Source organism: Geotrypetes seraphini, chromosome 2, assembly GCF_902459505.1.
Source record: "Geotrypetes seraphini chromosome 2, aGeoSer1.1, whole genome shotgun sequence".
Lineage (NCBI taxonomy): Eukaryota > Metazoa > Chordata > Amphibia > Gymnophiona > Dermophiidae > Geotrypetes > Geotrypetes seraphini.
This window is the reverse complement of record NC_047085.1, coordinates 97065164-97082961: the sequence shown is the minus strand read 5'-3', so window position 1 is coordinate 97082961 and position 17798 is coordinate 97065164. Positions and strand designations below refer to the sequence as shown.

At 40.1% G+C, this 17798-nt stretch overlaps 1 protein-coding gene across 5 annotated transcripts in view; it reads right to left on the bottom strand.

Moving 5' to 3' along the window:
* STAU2 (staufen double-stranded RNA binding protein 2) overlaps positions 1-17798 on the bottom strand; it is a 365534-nt gene that overhangs the window by 336621 nt on the left and 11115 nt on the right. For all 5 annotated transcript variants that reach the window (XM_033933324.1, XM_033933325.1, XM_033933321.1 and 2 more), the window contains 2 exons: positions 2909-3113; positions 1401-1531 (listed from right to left, as the gene is read on the bottom strand). In XM_033933324.1, coding sequence (XP_033789215.1) covers positions 1401-1531; positions 2909-3104 — 327 coding nt within the window. In that variant the 5' untranslated portion in view covers positions 3105-3113. The remainder of the gene's footprint in view (positions 1-1400; positions 1532-2908; positions 3114-17798) is intronic.

Here is a 17798-nt window from a genome sequence, read left to right as displayed (position 1 = left end):
GATAATTGTTGCTATCTTAGATAATCTGCATCTCTTGTTCAGTAAGGGCTATAATGCCCTGATCATGCAATTCGATATGAGCTCTGCCTTTGACTTGGTGGACCATGGGAAACTACTACAATGCTTAGATGCAATTGGTATCAGGGAAGAGATCTTAGACTAGTTTCGGGGTTTCCTTATGTCACGCACCTATCAAATACGTTTCAATTACGATCTCTCTTATACTTGGAGCAATCCATCCGGCGTACCGTAGGGGTCACCACTTTCCCCACTGCTTTTCAATATTTACATGTCCTCATTAGGAGCACAATTGACCCAGCTGGGGATAAAATTATTCAGTTACGCAGATGACTTCACGATCATCATCCCATTCGCTAACTCTCTTTCGGAAGCTACTCCCAAGGCAACAGAAACACTAAATCTGATGGAGCAGTGGATGACTGAATTCAGACTCAACTCAGAAAAAACAAAATTTTTTGTAGCCTCCCCACGCCGACTTGACACCAAAATACCACTCTGCATCAATAAACTTAGTTACCCTATTCAATCTACTATGAAGATATTGGGTGTAACACTGGATCAGAGCCTAACCATGAAAGACCAGGTTAACTCCTTAATCAGAAAGAGATTTTTCACTCTATGGAAGCTTCGGTCCATTAGAACATATTTCGACATGTCAGCTTTTAGAATTCTGGTACAATCCCTCGTATTAAATCAACTTGATTACTGTAATATCGCCTATTTGGCAATTGCCCAAAGAATATACGGCGATTACAACTGGTGCAAAATGCAGCGATTAAACTGATCTTCGGATTGAAGAAGTCCGATCATGTAACACCTTACTACCGACTATTGCACTGGCTGCCGATGAAGGCTCGTGTGAAGTTTAAGTTCGGTTGTTTTTGCTTTAAGGCACTATTCGGACTAGCCCCTAAATACATAACTGACCTTTTCTCTTTCACAGCCAACAGACATAAGAGAAGCTCACACCTGAACTTTGTCTCCCCTCCAGTAAGAGGATGTAAACTTAAAAGACATCACCTTCTCTCACATCAGGTAGCATTATGGGGTAAAGATCTAGATCAATTGCTTACGCCTACTACATATGGGGAATTTAGGAAACGCTTAAAAACATATCTGTTCCTGAAGAACTTAGGCAGCTGACCTGTACAATTCTTACTCCAAAATAACTGTTAATCAATACCTGTTAATCACTAGCTCTTAACTCTGTTTATTCCACTAAAGTTGTACCATCTTTTAATCATTGTAAACCGCATAGAACTTCAAGGTCCTGCGGTATATAAACTGTTATTATTATTATTATTATTAAGAGAGATATCTCAATAATAAGGCCCAGGCCCTGGCCATCTAATGATTCTGAAGCCCAAGGGTAAACTTACCTTGGCATGAGCAGGCCCTTTTTCATTCAGAAGCTTATATTGGGGTTGAATTCGATTGAAACGGGCTAACTCATTTACCAGACACATTGGCGTTTTCTCTTTGGGGTTTGCCATGTTAGCTTGGAGAAAAGCTGCAAGTGAACAAACAAATCTGTAAATAATTTTGTGGGGGAAGTCAGCTTGGCTTAAATGCTTAAAGGATTTCTACATTTGTGTATCACTGGAGCTACATGTCACCAGGCCCACAACACCACAACAAAGTTCTTACATAAAAGGACTCCAGCATATCAGTTTTAAAGGCTAATGCATAGAATTTGGGAACACCTATTATAGGCTTCAGAAAAATATTCCCTAAAATTAAACAAGCGTGTGGAAGGCCACAGATATTCTGAAACTTAATTTTGTGGTCGATGAAATGGATTTATAGCAGTGCTAAAATTGATTTCCAAGTTAAACAAAATGTTAAATCATTGTCTTTTTTCTGCTAATAAAAATCCATAGAATAATGCCTTACTAAGCCATGTTTCATGGGTAAAATGCAACCCTTCAGAATACTACTGTATACACCACATGAGTAAATCCTCCCAAGTTTTGCCATTCCTTCTTTTCACTTCCTCCCTCAATTTCTTCCCCGTTTGCTCTTTTAAAAGGCTTACACCTGACTCTCTTCTTGGTCCTCTACTGAAGAGCTTTCTATTCCCTGATAATATGAAAAGAACCATTTTGACAGAGAGGAACAATACTTGCTAATGAATTCAATCATGAATACCTCAATAATCTTATCTATGTCTTCAAAATCCCATTTTAAAATATATATCTGCACGTAAAACAGTATGTGCAAAAAATATGCTTTTATAAAACTGCTCTCCCAATGTGTTTTGAAACCTACGTGCATACAAACTACATACCAGCCCCCAATTCCAAATGAGCTGAATTGCTTGCCTCAGGTACAAACTCAAGATTATGAGCCCACTATGGACAGAAAAATACCCCCTATACCTGAATTTATAATATTTCAACAGCTTTCGGGCTTGCAAGCAATATATAAGAAATTTAATTTAAATAAGTTTGTGTAGGCACAGCAGAAATATTCCCTGGAATGGCTTCTATGGACACAGGTGGGTTATATAGTCAATAAATAAATTGAAAAATGTATTTTCTTTGTTCCTAAAAATTGCATGGTCCCTATGTTTTCTAAATATTTTTCCACCCATGTAGTATATAACAAAAAAAAATAAAGTGAAGTTAACTGCCTCCCCATACTGCACCTCTGTTAATGTTAGGGTGAGCAATTCAAGAGCTGCCAGGTTTGAAAATAAGCCCAGTAAAGAAAAGTCAGTTAATAAATTTCAATAAATAATATATCGCTGCTTCTGCCACGGTTTGTCAGTGTCTGACAGGCCAGGATAAAATACAGGAAGGGAGGGACAGGAAATCTGGGAATCTGTCTTTGGCAGAAGAAAAGATTTGAGTATTGCTGATGCAGAAAAATGGCAGCTCCTCCATACCTGGTGAGTTATTAGTAGCAGAATCCATGAGACCAGCTGTAGGACTGGCACAGCTAGCCCCAGATTCTGGAGCAGATCCATTCATAGAGGTATGCAGACCCAGAGTACTGGCACTTGTTACTGATGAGGATAGCACCGAAGGAGAAAGGGGAGATCCAGAGAGGTTAGCTGAGGTCTGCATTTTAACTTGTGCCATTTTGTATCACTGCAAAAGGAAAACAAAAATTACAGAACACATCTGAATCTCTATTTGTCAACCATCTGATGACAAAACAGTTTAAAGATAAAACAGAATCATAATCCTTGCTTTTCTCTTCTGAAACACAGTAAAATAAAAATAAAACACATTACAAAGAAAATGGCACAGATAAAGACCATAAAATCATCATGATATACAATGGCAAGTCCTCCATAATCTAATGAGAAATGCATATGTTAAGATAGTGGTGTACATGGTGGAAAAAGGCGGTCACACAAAGAAGACGGAAAAGGCGACCTGTGGTACTCAATATCGCTGTTTTTCTCCCTTATTGCTGTAATACTTGAAACATGTTCAATTTGGTATTAAAAACGAGTAAAATAACCTGTAGTAAAGCTGGAAGCTTGATCCGATGTGTCCTGAAGTGTATCAGATTTTTGGGGTAAATAATACACTTCTGGACACATCAGACCAAGCTTCCAGCTTTACTACAGATTATTTTGCTCATTTTTGCAAACCAAATTGAACATTTGTTTCAAGTATTACAGCAATAAGGGAGAAAAACAGCGATATAATACTCTGCATTGCATCTTGACCATAATAAAGATATTGAGCACTACAGGTCACCTTTTGCGTCTTCTTTGTTTTTCTACCATGACAAGGTAGGATCTCCTGTTTGGGTGCATTGGAAAAAGAAGGCACCAGAACAAGAGACCAACTAATATAAGCCTTTCTTTAAACAGAAAATTGCATCTGCCACACAATGTTAGTAGCACTTTAAGAATTAGTATCAATCTTGTGGAAATCCAAAATTAAATTATTTTCAGACCAATTGGCAGTTTCATAGGCAACTGACTCTAGTTTACTATTCTAGAAGCTGCACGCTCATTTTCTATCGCACAGAACTGTTAGGGGGAATGCCTAGGAGTTATATGCACATATTGTAGAATACTAAGAGCTACACGCCTAACTGCCAACAGCTAAGGGTCAGCACTTACACCAGACTTTGACAGTGCTCGTGCCTAAGTTTAAGCGCAAAACTGCAAATGTACATTAGTATTCTGTAATGGCAGTTCCAAAAGAACTGCTGTTATAGAATTTGCATTCAGCACACATCATCCTGGTGCCTAAATTTCTGCGTCATTTATAGAATTTACCCCCTAGAGGCCAGATTTAGAGCACACCAATGCAGGATTCCAGTAGGAGCACTAATGCATGGTTTTCAGCCAAAGTCTATTTCTTATAATGGCTCAGTTGAGGAGTCAGTGGTCATGCTTGAAATAGGCACTAGAAATTATACTATAAATCACTTTAGTCTTCAATTCATCAACTTATATCTTGCATCCAACCATTTATAAGACGATTAGGTGAGCCAGTGAAGAGTGCTGCCACACTGTGTTGTATCAGACAGGTGGCGTTCTGAGATTCTCCATGTGTGTCTCAAATGAGTCTTATAAGTGGTTGGATACAAGATATAAGTTGATGAATTGAGGAGTCAGTGGTGATATTTTGAACCTAGCATTGGCAGAGGCAGTAGAAACTGGGAACCACTCCTGCCCAAGAACCCCTAGACAACATGAATATCTCCAGGTAGGTTCAGGGGGATCTACGGGAGGGGTGGGGAGGTCTTTGAAGAAAGATAGAGAGGCACTTCAGAAGGCAGGATTTGTGAGGGGGAGGTTCATGAGAGGATGACTCTGGTGAGTGTTCTATAGATTTTTTGTGATTTTTCATTGTTTTTCCATTTCTGGATTAGAAGTTACTAAGGGCTCGTTTTACAAAGGTGCGCTAGCGGTTTTAGCACGCGCTAAAATACCGCACGAACTAACCACTACGCCTCCTTTTAAGCAGGCGGTAATTTTTCGGCTAGCGTGCACTATAGCGCTCGCTAATCTTGTGCATGCACTAAAAGCGCTAGCGCAGCTTAGTAACAGGAGCCCTAAAAGAAATCTCTCAGAGGTCTTTTTTTTTGTACAACTTCAGGTTTTAAGGAAATAGGAAACCTTCTTGAATATCAATTTGGAGTTGTAGCCTTTCTGTTTGAAGGATTCAGCCCAGATTTTGAGGTGTTTTAGCTCTGTTTCTTGGGTCACAGTATACATGATGTAGGTATCATGTGGCTTGGCTGAGTATAATGGACTTTGTTGAGTTTAAAAGGTGGAAGCAGGAATTGTAGAGGTAGCTGCATATATCAATTGGCCTCCTGCATATAAATATTAGTATATAGCCATTGTTAATAGAAATTGTATTTATAGGAGGAAAAGTCTTATTATGGATTAAGAAATGGTTGAAAGATAGAAAACAGAGAGTAGATTTAAATGGTCAATATTCTCAATGGAGAAGAGTAAATAGTGGAGTTCATTACCATATACATAAGGCTGAGAGCAAAAGAAACAGTAATTATTATGCGGACACTCTGCTCTTGTTTAAACTAGAGAAAAAAAGACTCAGAACCTGTCAAGGGAAGTTGCCCTCCGATTATAAAGGGTAAATTAGCGTCACAGGCAATAAAACCTCCAGCATATATCTCAAACTTTCTTTGAAATTTTAAATTTTTATTGAATATTATAGTAAATACAAAACAGCAAAATTGGATATCAGTAGTAGCATGAATGCAAAACACCAATAATACCAGACAACCATCATCAAACCAAAAGTGCACAAGATATACCTCCCAACATCACAGCAATAAACCAGATACCTTCTCGAACAGTATCCCATATCCCATCCGCTATCCCATTGAACCTGAGCTCTCCGAGAGGGGATCCCCTGCTGGTTCTTCAGGAGATCACCCCAGCAAACAACCCACCCTCCCCAACCCCCCTCCCCCATTGATAAACTTAGGTCAATAAGTCCACTTTGTTCATAATCAGAGACCAAGTCCGGATGTGTAAAGAATAATATCCATGGCTTTTTGCTATGGAAAGTTCCGTGGCTCTCACAGTCCAAAGTCCGATCCAATATGGTAGCGGTGCCACCTGTCGCCAATGGTTGGCAATCAGGCATTTAGCTGCTGCCAGACCCCATTGACGAAGCTTAGTTTGCCAGGTATGCAAGCACACATTATAAAGGCCCAACAAACAGCCCTGTGGAGTAAAGAATTTGCAACAATTGAGACAGATATCCCACCACTTGTTTCCAAAAAGGTTTCAAGACCAGGCACTCCCACAAAATATGCAGAAAGGTTCCAGATCCCACCCCACATCTCCAACAAATAGCAGAAGCCCCAGGATACATCCGGTGCAAACACACAGGAGTAAAATACCACCTCGTAAACACTTTATAAGCATTTTCCTGGATGTACATGAGGAGGCCTTACCCACTTCAAAACATATCCGAGACTACTCTTTATCAGTAAAATGACACCACAGATCCAGTTCCCAAGCCCTTTAATAGGTAGGATGAAAAGGAAAAGAACCTCTAAAATATTGATAGAGGACTGAGAGTGGTTTAGGTAGACTCCGAAGTGTGAGCTACAACTGTTCTAAATGTTCAGAAGATGGCTGAGAGCAGATAAAGTGGCGGATCTGCGAGTAGGCAAAAAGTCCCCCCATGGCAAAGCACAACTGATCTGAAAAGCTTCAAAATACACTAGGACTCCCCCCCCCCCCCCATGCAGAACATCTCGGAAGGTAGATAAACCAGATTGCACCCAGCACTCAAAGGTATGACTCTCCCTACCTACAGGAAACTGCAGTTCATCTCGTATAGAACCTAAAGTAGAAGGGACCATCCCGTCTTCCCATCACCCTCGTGTATCACACCATAACTTCAAGAGATGGTTTAAAAAGGGATTCCTCTGACCCTCAAGGGATTTGCGCTCAGGGGAGGACAACCAAAGCCAAAACTTCAGTCGATGAGGTCCCACAAAATGCTGCTCCATCTGCACTGCTATTTTAGTGTCAGCTATCTCCCAATCCAGCAAAAACCGTATCTGTGCCGCCCTAAAATACCAAAACAAATTGGGCAACGCTCATCCTCCTCTCGATCTGGCCAACCACAAACTATGCCAAGAAAGACAGGGAGGTCTCCCCTGCCCAATAAACTTGAAAAACAAGGTGTGAAATTGATTAATGGACAGGAATCGGTAAAGTTTGGAACAGAAAAAGTAATCGAGGCAAAACATTCATTTTGATAACAGCTACTCTCCCCCACCAAGACAGCCATAACCCATGCCACCGTTGAAGATCTCCACGAATCTGTTGAACAATCTTAGCATAATTCAAATCATACAGTTGGGATAATGTAATGTAATTTATTTCTTATATACCGCTACATCCGTTAGGTTCTAAGCGGTTTACAGAAAATATACATTAAGATTAGAAATAAGAAAGGTACTTGAAAAATTCCCTTACTGTCCCGAAGGCTCACAATCTAACTAAAGTACCTGGAGGGTAATAGAGAAGTGAAAAGTAGAGTTAGAGGAAAAATAAAAATAAAATAAACATTTTAACAAGACAGCATTGATCTAAATACTTTGGAAGGTAGAAGAGAGGAGAGAAAGGAATAGAAGCAGAAGGGGGAGCCGTTGAACAGTAGAATTCTGGAGAAATTTAAATGATAGAAATAGAACAAAACAAAGACAAAAGGCAAAACAATAGATAAGATTAAAGATAAATCATAAGCTGGAAAGAAAAATAAAATAAAACTTTGTCTTCAATCCACGGTTTCAGCGTCAGTGATGAAGTGGAGCAAGTAAGTTTAGGAGGAGCGGTTGACGTTTCCAGAAAGGGCTTCTTCAGGGAAGAGACTTGGCAGACAGTCCCAGGATGCCTATGTCTCCTCCCCTGTGATGTTCTCCCATCCATGCATTCCCTCCCAGACACACTGCCCGTGCCCCAGCTGCTCCAAGGAGGCTGCCCCAGATGAGGCCCACGGTGAATGCAGGATTCTCTCCTCTGCGGGAAAGCTGCCCGGAGCCGACAGTCGATCTTCTTAGCGGATTGCATGGGGGGAAGAGTTCACACTCTTGGTAGGATCGGGTCTGTGTGCTCTCGGTGGTTGTGGCTGGTCTCGTTGCTGCTTAGGTGTAAAAGCAGTTGATCTCCACTGCTGCTGATATTTAAAAGCAGGTAGATTGATCTCTCCAATGGACTGCAGGGGGAGGAGTTCACATTCCTGGCAGGATCGGGTCTGTGGGCTCTTGGTGGTTGTGGCTGGTCTCGTTGCTGCTTAGGTGTTGGGATAAATCACTGGACACTCGAATCCCTAAGTTCCGAATCACCCCCGAGGCCCACCGAAAGGGATACCGCGCAGATAACCAATGAACATCATCCTTGTCTAAGATGACTAGCATATATCTCAAACTTAATACAATGAGTTTTCAACTGTAAAAATGTCCCTATTAATCAATTTAGTGATGTGTAAATATTCATATCAGTCTGTTAGAGAAGCTTAACACTGTGAACTCTCTCAAATGAAACAGTAATTATCCTTTAATATTGAAAATTAATCAAACTTATCTTCCCAACTGCAGTAAATAGCAAGAATGGTACTTCTAATAGTGGCCAGTGTTTTGCCAACAGGCTGCTTCAGGATTTTAAGAACGGATTTACTGCCAGGATGCCATGCATTCTGATCCTTTCTCAAACTTGATATGTTTTTTCACTGTTTCTCTCCATACTAAATATGATATAATTCCATAAAATTTTCTGAGGGTTATTTGTCCCAGACATTTAACCCAACACTACTAAATCAGTGTAAGTAAAATCAGTGATTTTACCAACCACCAATTGGTTTAAAAGGGAGGAAAAAGACTTCAGTGACTATTGGAGACCTGACCAATGGTGACCAAAAATCTTATATCAGACCCATCATTAATCAAAAAAACCTCCCAAATCCTATAGCTTACAAAAAGGTTTTTTTAATAAATATTTTTTTCATTAGTCAAATTGTATAGTTTGAATTAAATAATAAGTAAGCACATAGTAAATGACAGCAGAAGACCTGCATGGTACATCCAGTCTCACACTCATCATCTAGTAATTATTTATTTTACTTCTTAAGTTCCTCTATGAGATGTCCCCCACCTTCCACCCACCCAAGATAAGCAAGACTTGCACTCGGATGATATTAATGTGGTATAAAATGGGCATATTTGCTCCTGATCCATCTTGCCATATACAGGACACAGATCTTAGAAGGTCGCCAGCATCATCCACACTGCCACATTCCCGGCATCACTGTCAAAGCTAACCAGCCCAGCCCATCTCGTCTTATATGGGACAAAGACCACAGAAGTCCATCTGGCATCAACTTGACTATCCCACTGTTAGGGCAGCATATAAGCATCACTTCTGTGCATCAAGAACAAAAATTATAGTTGTTGATCTGCTGATCTTTTGAGTTTTGTACCAATATTATCCTCTTTCTATTTAGGGATCCTTCGTGCTTATCCCTGTGATCTTTAGCTACGGTTTGGACACTAGTTTTCATTTCGCTTCAATCGACATCCTCACAGTGCATCTACCCGAGTGCACATATGCACAGTGCCATCTTCAAGCCAGACTCTTGATAAAGGCACAGACGCTGAAACACTGCCAGTGTCAAGTCTATCGAGCCATGGCGGCATATTCATTAATAAAGTGGTTATTTTGAACAATACACCCTTGGTTGATCTATTGACATCCTGCCCTCATGACTCCTTCGTTGTGTGCTTTAGTCCCATCATTGAGGCCTGTCCTTGGCTTCTGATTCAGTATCAACTTGACTATCCCACTGTTAGGGCAGCATATAAGCATCACTTCTGTGCATCAAGAACAAAAATTATAGTCGTTGATCTGCTGATCTTTTGAGTTTTGTACCAATATTATCCTCTTTCTATTTAGGAATCATTTGTGCCTATCCCATGCATTTTTGAACTCCGTCATCTCCAGGAGGGCATTCCAGGCATCCACCACCCTCTCCTTGAAAAAGTATTTCCTGGAATTACTCCTAAGTCTAGCAGCCTGCATACATGTCATCTTGTTTTACCGCTTCTTTGTCTCCAGAAAAGATTTATTTGTAAATTAATGCCATTCAAGTATTTAAATGTCTGTATCATATCTCCTCTATTCAGGGTCGGTTTTAGACATGCTGGGGCCCAGGGCAGAAATTAAGGAGGGGCCCTGTGACTCCTCTCCTCTCTGCACCCCCCCCTCTTCCCCCGCCGATATCCCTACCTCCCATTATTACCACACATAACCCACTCACCTCCATATCCCCACCTCCCTATCTATGGCTGGTGGGGATCCCAAAACCCTGCCAGTTGAAGACCCTCCTCCTCCAGTTTAGCAGCCAGTAATCTACTACTACTAATCTCCAAGCTCTGCAGCTAGCAGCAGTGTCTCTCAGCTGCCACCAGCTGCAGAGCTTGAAGAATTCTGGCCACTGAACTAGAGGAAGAGATCTTCAGCCAGTAGGACTTTGGGAAGCCCACCAACTTAGGTATTTATATTTTGCATTTGGATAAGAGGCATGAGGGGAAGAAAATTTAGTGCCTGCCATTTTATTGGACTAATACATTTCTCAATTAGCTTTCAGAGGTCAAAACCTTTTGCTTCAGGTTAGTAAAGTTTACTGCTGTTACAGTATCCCTGTCTTAACCTGAGGAAGGGGGTTTTGGTCTCTGAATTAGTCAAAAATGTACTAAAATTAGTCCAATAAAAAGAATCACCTTTTTTCCATTATTTTATTTATGAACATTTATCAACACAGCTACAATAAATAAAAGAAGAAAATTTTTTCTACCTTTGTTGTCTGGTTTCTGCTTTCTTCACCTTCTCATCATTCTCTTCCTTCCATCTACCCACTGTCTGCCCTCTCTCTGCCTCTTCCACATGGCATCTGCTCTCTCTCTATGACTCTTCAAGAAACTGTCTCTCCCTTCTATTTCTCCCTCTCCCCCAATGGTCTGGCATCCATCTTCTCCCCCATGGTGTGGCATCTTTCTTCCCTTCCATCTCTCCCTCCCCCCAGATCTGTTATCTGTCTCCTCCCCTTCCCCCCATGCTCTGGCAACTCTCTCTCCTCTCCCTTCCCCTTCCTTTTCTTCCCTGGTCTTCCTTCTCAATTTATTTTCTGCCTCTGTCTAGATTAAATTCTTACTATCCAGTCCTCAATTTCCCTCTTTTCATTGTTTTACCTACAGTTTGCCACCTCTTTCCCTCACCCCTTCCAGTATCTAACTCCATCTTCTTCCCACCATATCCAGCATGTGCCCTTTTTTCTCTCTCCTCACCGTGTTTCCATTGTGTCTACTCCCCGCTCTCTACTTCCATTCAACATCTGCTCCCCCTTCTCCATCGTCTGCCCCCTCTCGCTCCCCAACTTCCATCCAGCATCTGCCCCCTCTCTCACCACTTCCATTCAGTATCTACTCCCCCCTCTCTCTCCCATTCAGCATCTGCTCCCCTCTCTCCCATTCAGCATCTACCCCTCTCTGTCCTACCCACTTCCTTCCAGCATCTGCTCTCCTCTCTCTCACACACACACACACACACCCACTTCAATCCAGCATCTATCTCCCTCTTTCTCCACACAATAAACCTAAAGTGCCACTCAACTTCTTCCCCTTGTTGGGCCATCTCCCTCCCTTCCCCTCACCTTCGCAGATGCTTTTCCAAACCAAAGTTTTCTCTCAGAGGGGCCTTGATGTGGCAGCCATTCGCCCTAGTTACAAACAGCTGCCCCAAAGCTTCTCCTCTGAAACAACTTAAAAGTATGGCACGAAATGAAAATGATGATACTAACAGATAAAGCAGCAGCAAAGAAATTTTAAGATGGTCTTCCTGGTGTAACAGAGAAACCGGAAAACTCACCACCTCGTGGCCAGTTGGGCACCGAGCCAAACCTGCACCAGGATTGGGATGACAACCTCAGCTGAATACCTGAACAGACACCAGCTAGAATCCTTACTATCTTCACCAAAGCTACAGTTATGTCTGCTATATAAACTTTGTGCAGGTGCATCAAAGAGGGAGCCTAAGAACAGCAGAGTTTAAAATATGCCGAGGATAAGTACTTTACAACAGCCTGAAACTATACAGACTTCTCAAGAATGCAGGGCTGACAAGATAAGGGTGCAAATTAGAATCAAGCAGGTGAGAGAAATTGTTGGTTGCTGGCTTGTTTCTTGTGCATATTCATGATATAATCTGTACATGTGGAATCTTGACCCGCAGGGATGCTTGGGATTAAGGAGAAGAAAAACTCATTCTTCAGTAGTGTTGTCCTGTTGGGTACAAATGGAAATGGGCTTGTAGATATTATTAAGAGGGGGAGGTGCAGTGATTTTTTAATCAAGAACATTTAAAATCTAGGGTGATTAATAATGAATCTCAGGATTTGGGGGAGATTTTGGGTTTAGCTAGATGTAATTTGAATTTATATCAGTTGTACGGTCCATTGGGTCTGTTGGAAATAGACTGTTCATCTTTCTGCATGCTTATGATGAGAGAGGAGAGGGTGAACAAGAATCTACATTTTGTCAAGCATTAAGAGCTTGCTCTTTCAAACAGATTGTACATTTTATGACGCATAAGGCAGGAAATATGCTGGACTTTGTTTTTTTATGGCAGGAATTACAAACTAGACTATATCAGTCTTCTACAGGACAGTTGTTAAGCTAGTCTGATCATGTGTTCATTAGCTTTGTATTACAGAACTATGATACAAATTTACAAACTGAGGAGATGTGTAGTAAAATGCAAATTAGGTTGAATGTTGATATTTATGCCCTAAAAAAAAAGTAGATGAAGATCAGAATTTAGAAGGGATGGAATTTTGTACCGCAAGCCAGATTAGATAAAGTTGCACCAGAACGGGACATTATGGTCAAGTGAGAATATAAACCTAAGCCATAAATTTCAGCATTGGTTAGAAAATTAAGGCAAGATTTACAACATAGTGAGAGGATGTGGAGAAGGACTGGTGATATAGATGAGAGTTGCCAAATTAAACAGAGAATATATAAGGATATGTAATGAAGAGAGGAAGAAGTTCAATAAAAATAGGATTCAGATGGTTAAGCATAATCCGTAAGAGCTATTTAATACAGTGCATTTTTTAGTTAAAGGTTATGAGGGAATTGAGATAGAGCGTGTGGAACCTGATAGTTATGCAAGGTAATAGAGGTTGACTGGTATAGGTGATGAATGTATGCTAGATGGACTTGTAAATGATGTGGGAGATTTTGCTGGAAGGTTAGCTGAATTTTGAGGAGGTAAAAATAAGTGAACTCATTGTAGATTGATTCCAACAAGATTAACAGACAAATTTGAAAATTATTCTCGCTTCCACAGGAAGCCAATGCAGCTTTTGATAGTAAGTTGTTACATATTCTGATTTTTTTAAATTGAAAATTAATCTAACTGCCATGTTGTGAATAATCCTCATCCTCTTGATAGTTTTCTTATAAGATCCAAGGTAGATAATATTATAATAATCCAATCTATTTAGAAACAATGGCTGTACTACCAATCTAGACACCAAGATGCCATATATAATTCACACTCAGTGCCCTGCATTTTTCATGCACACATTTGGGAAACCTTTATAGACTATACCAGTGGTTCCCAACCCTGTCCTGGAGGACCACCAGGCCAATCGGGTTTTCAGTATAGCCCTAATGAATATGCATGAGAGAGATCTGCATATAATGGAAGTGCCCGGCATGCAAATCTGCTCCATGCATATTCATTAGGGCTATCCTGAAAACCCGACTGGCCTGGTGGTCCTCCATGACAGGGTTAGAAACCACTGGACTATACCATGTTTATATAATTAATTAGGTGAAAACAATAGAGAATCAATTTCTTTTCCCATCTCTCTTTGGGCACAATCTAGCTACATGTAAAAACAATGTTAGAGGAACTGGGATACAGCAGCACATCGCTCCACCGCTATATTACTGGTTGAAATTCAGCTCAAATCAATCTTCACGTGTAAGCTATTTGATGGCTTACAATAAATAAGATAGAAGTCTCAGAACAGACCCCCAGATACCCACCACCATAATTTTGGCCCTAATAGACACCGCTGCTTCTCTTTCCTTTGCACAGAGGTCAAAGGTTACATAGACATGGTCCCTTTCAAAGTAGGGTTGGGACTCACTGGCAGGGTAATGTTGTTGCTGGTTTTGCTGTTCCTGCCTTGTGGATTTCCAGCACTGTCAATCAGGCATCGCTTATAAATATATTTCAACAGCAAAATATAAAAATAAATTTAAAAGATTTTTAAAATGCCAAGAACCACAAAGCACACTCCCAAATCTTCTTTAATAAAACCCAAAGGTTAACAAAAAATGCTTCAGGTCCTTCTCTTATGCTTCTATGCCTTTGTAGACGGTGTGGGAAATAAAATTACTGGGGACAAAAAGTGGAAATTCTACACAATGTATCGTTTGGAATAATTATGGTGAAACAGTTTCCCAAGGTAGATAATGTGACACAGAGAGCACCAGAACGGAACACTGGGCACAACACAGAAACAGGGATAGGAAGAACTGTACTGTGCAATAAAGTTAATAAAATGTTAGAATAAAATCATTCAGTAATTTAATAGTGAAAGCACAAAGCAGCTCAACATCTTATAACATTTCCAAGAAGAGTCCAGTACTGATTGACACAACCACTGTGCCAAATTAAGATACTCCCTCTGGTTTCTTGGGTAGATGAACATACAAAGTTCCACTGTAAAACCAACACTAGTTCTGCACCCTCCCCCTCTCCACTATCCCCCAGCCAACTATTTTATGCGGTCTCTCAAACCTGCTCCTATTACATCCTTTTATTTCAGTCCCAAGCAGGTGTAATGTTTTTATTATAAAATTATAGCCTACTCCAGTGTCTCTCAAACCTTTTCAGCTCCAGCACACTAAATAGAGCAAATGTTTTTCAGGGTACACTAAACGAAGCAAATGTTTCTGTGGCACATTATAATTGAAATTATAAAATTGCAAAACCAACAAAAAATTAAATTTGAGTTATTTATTTAAATTTCTTTAAGCTGTGTATGGGTAAGTGTAACAACGGTGAAACTAAATTAGATAGATTTGCAAATCAATGCAATGGATGTGCTCTTTTTTTTAGTGCAAATTTACTCAAATCGTGACGCAATAATCGACAAGCAAAACACGCTTTTCATTATCCACCATCTGCAGTCATTCCCTTTTTTTCTGTCAGAGCTGAAAATCCAAGTTCGCAAAGATATGAAGATCCAAATGGTAACAAAATCTTAATTACTTTGTTGCTCAAGTTAGGATAACTAATAATAATAACAGTTTGTATACCGCAGTACCGTGAAGTTCTATGCGGTTTACAAAAGATTAAAAGACGTTACAAGTTGATTGAACTTAAAGAGGTGCAAGAAAGTGGTTAATAGGTCAAGAGAACCGTATTGAGAAAGAGAAGTACGGGTCAGCTGTCTAAATATTTCAGGAACAGATATGTTTTTAGGCGCTTTCTGAATTCCTCATAAGTAGTGGGCAAAAGTAGTTGTTCTACTGCATAAAATATAAAAATAAAATTACTTGCCGTTAGTTTTCAAGAACCAATCAAAGAATGATGCTTGTCTGGGCGGTTTTATCCTTACACACACAGATGCTCATAACATTGACAGACTCTTGGGTACATGACGTACCATGTCATCTATTCTAGTATATACTTATGAAGGGAATTTTAAAAAATAAAGTAAAATTATGGAATCTCTCGTTGCACACCTGGAATCTCTTCGGTGCATATCTCTGTGCCGTAGCACACAGTTTGAGAGACAATGGCCTACATCACATAAAACAATGTTCCAGGCCCTGTCATCTTCTCCCTCTTTGGCCCTTACAAGACCCATACTTAATCTGATGTGAAAGTCCCCTTCCACTAAGGTTTATTATAATCTACAAAGTTACCAAAACTAACTGAAACATCTGGCCACCCTCAATCAGTATTGGTAGGTGTTATAATATGAAAATCATCTGGGATCTGTTAAAAACAGAAAGGTTCTTCTGGTCCAGTCAAGACCATATGTAAACTCCACATTCAAAATAATAATCCAAACTAGAATCAGAAGACCTCAGATCAGTTAATATCAGTTCTCTGGAAGCTATGACAAAATTTCTGAACATCTGGGGAGTTCACTACTCTTTCAACTTGAGGAAGGGAGGTGGAAGCGGAAGTGGGAGGGAGCCTTAGACATCACCAAATGGCAATACCAAGTGGCCACAATCCAGGCTATACTTCCACACCCAAGACTCCAAATCCACCAGCCAAAGACTGTTGCTAGAAGGTTGAATGGTGGTAGATTTAGAAAGCAACATCAAGAAATACGTCTTCAAAGAGAGGGTGGTAGATGCCCAGAATACCCTCTCAGAGGAAGCAGTGGAAACAAAAATTTACAGAATTCAGAAATGTATGCAATAAACACATAGGATCATTAAATATAAAGAAGTCTGAATCAAAATGAAACTTTAATGACTTCATAGCTTTTGATGCATTATCATGAGCAGGAATGGTGCTTAGAAGGCAACTCCAATGGTTAGGAAGTCAGATCCGTGCTGGGCAGACTTCAAGGTCTATATTCCCAAATGGCAAAGAGGCAGATATAGGAATAAGTCTGCATATTTTATATCAGATTCATATCATACGCCAGAAGTGCAGGTATTATGTAGCGCAATAGGAGAGGGAATGACATGTGTTTTATGTTTTGTTTTTAAACAGAAACGGTAAAAGTAAAAACTATGCCTGGATTTTTAGTACCTTTTATCAATGGCTGTACTGAAATCGAATTAATGTAATTAAAAAAAAAAAAGATCCATGCTTCACCCTACCCAAATTTTGGCCCAAAATGAAAAAGGTCATGGTAAGATACCATTTATATAACCCTAAATATGTTACAGCTCGGCATGCTCATTAAAAAGGAAAGGAAGCTTGCAAGTTGGAGACCAATTTTTTGTCCAAGAGGAGGTTGAGGGCCTCTGTCTTAGCCATATTAACTTTGAAGCCAAAAGCTTGCCATGGTCTTTAATCTCTTTAAATAAGGAAAGGGGATCAGATATCTCATGGGGCGAGCAAGACATCAATCTTTGTTTAATATTTTATGTAAAGGGAATCTGAGTAAGAACATAAAAGTATTGTTATTTAAGTAACAAAGTTATCCAACAACCATATCACCCATGTGAAAAATTAACTGCCCCTATTGCTGCTAAAGGTAGTGCACCAGTGATTAATTGCAGCCAAATGCGTCCTATAATTTTGATATCAGTTTTTTACAAGGTGGATTTGATATAAATCATGGTTTTCTATAGAAAGGCTCATTCTTGCTTGTATAATCTTAAGCCCAGATTCTATAAATGGCACAGTTGTCGGCAGCCAACTTAAGAACAGCATCCAATTGCGTGTCAATTACGCGACATCGCCATTTATAGAATCGCACCTTCGGGAAAGGTAGGTGCCAGAAATGTAGGCCAGGGTTTCCATGGCCTGCATTTCTGGAACCTACCTTTTATATGAATTGCACCTATAGAGGCACTTTACGATACCTAATGCTACTTCTGTAGGAGAGATTCTGGCACCGGTAGGTATCTTGAATTTTGTTTTAAGAGCATTTTTAAACTGTATTTTGCACTTAACTTAGGCGCTGGTAGGGTGCTTACTGGTGCCCAAGTTAAGGCACCATTTACAGAATTCAGGCCTTAATATTTACAAGGTTTCATTTTTTGAA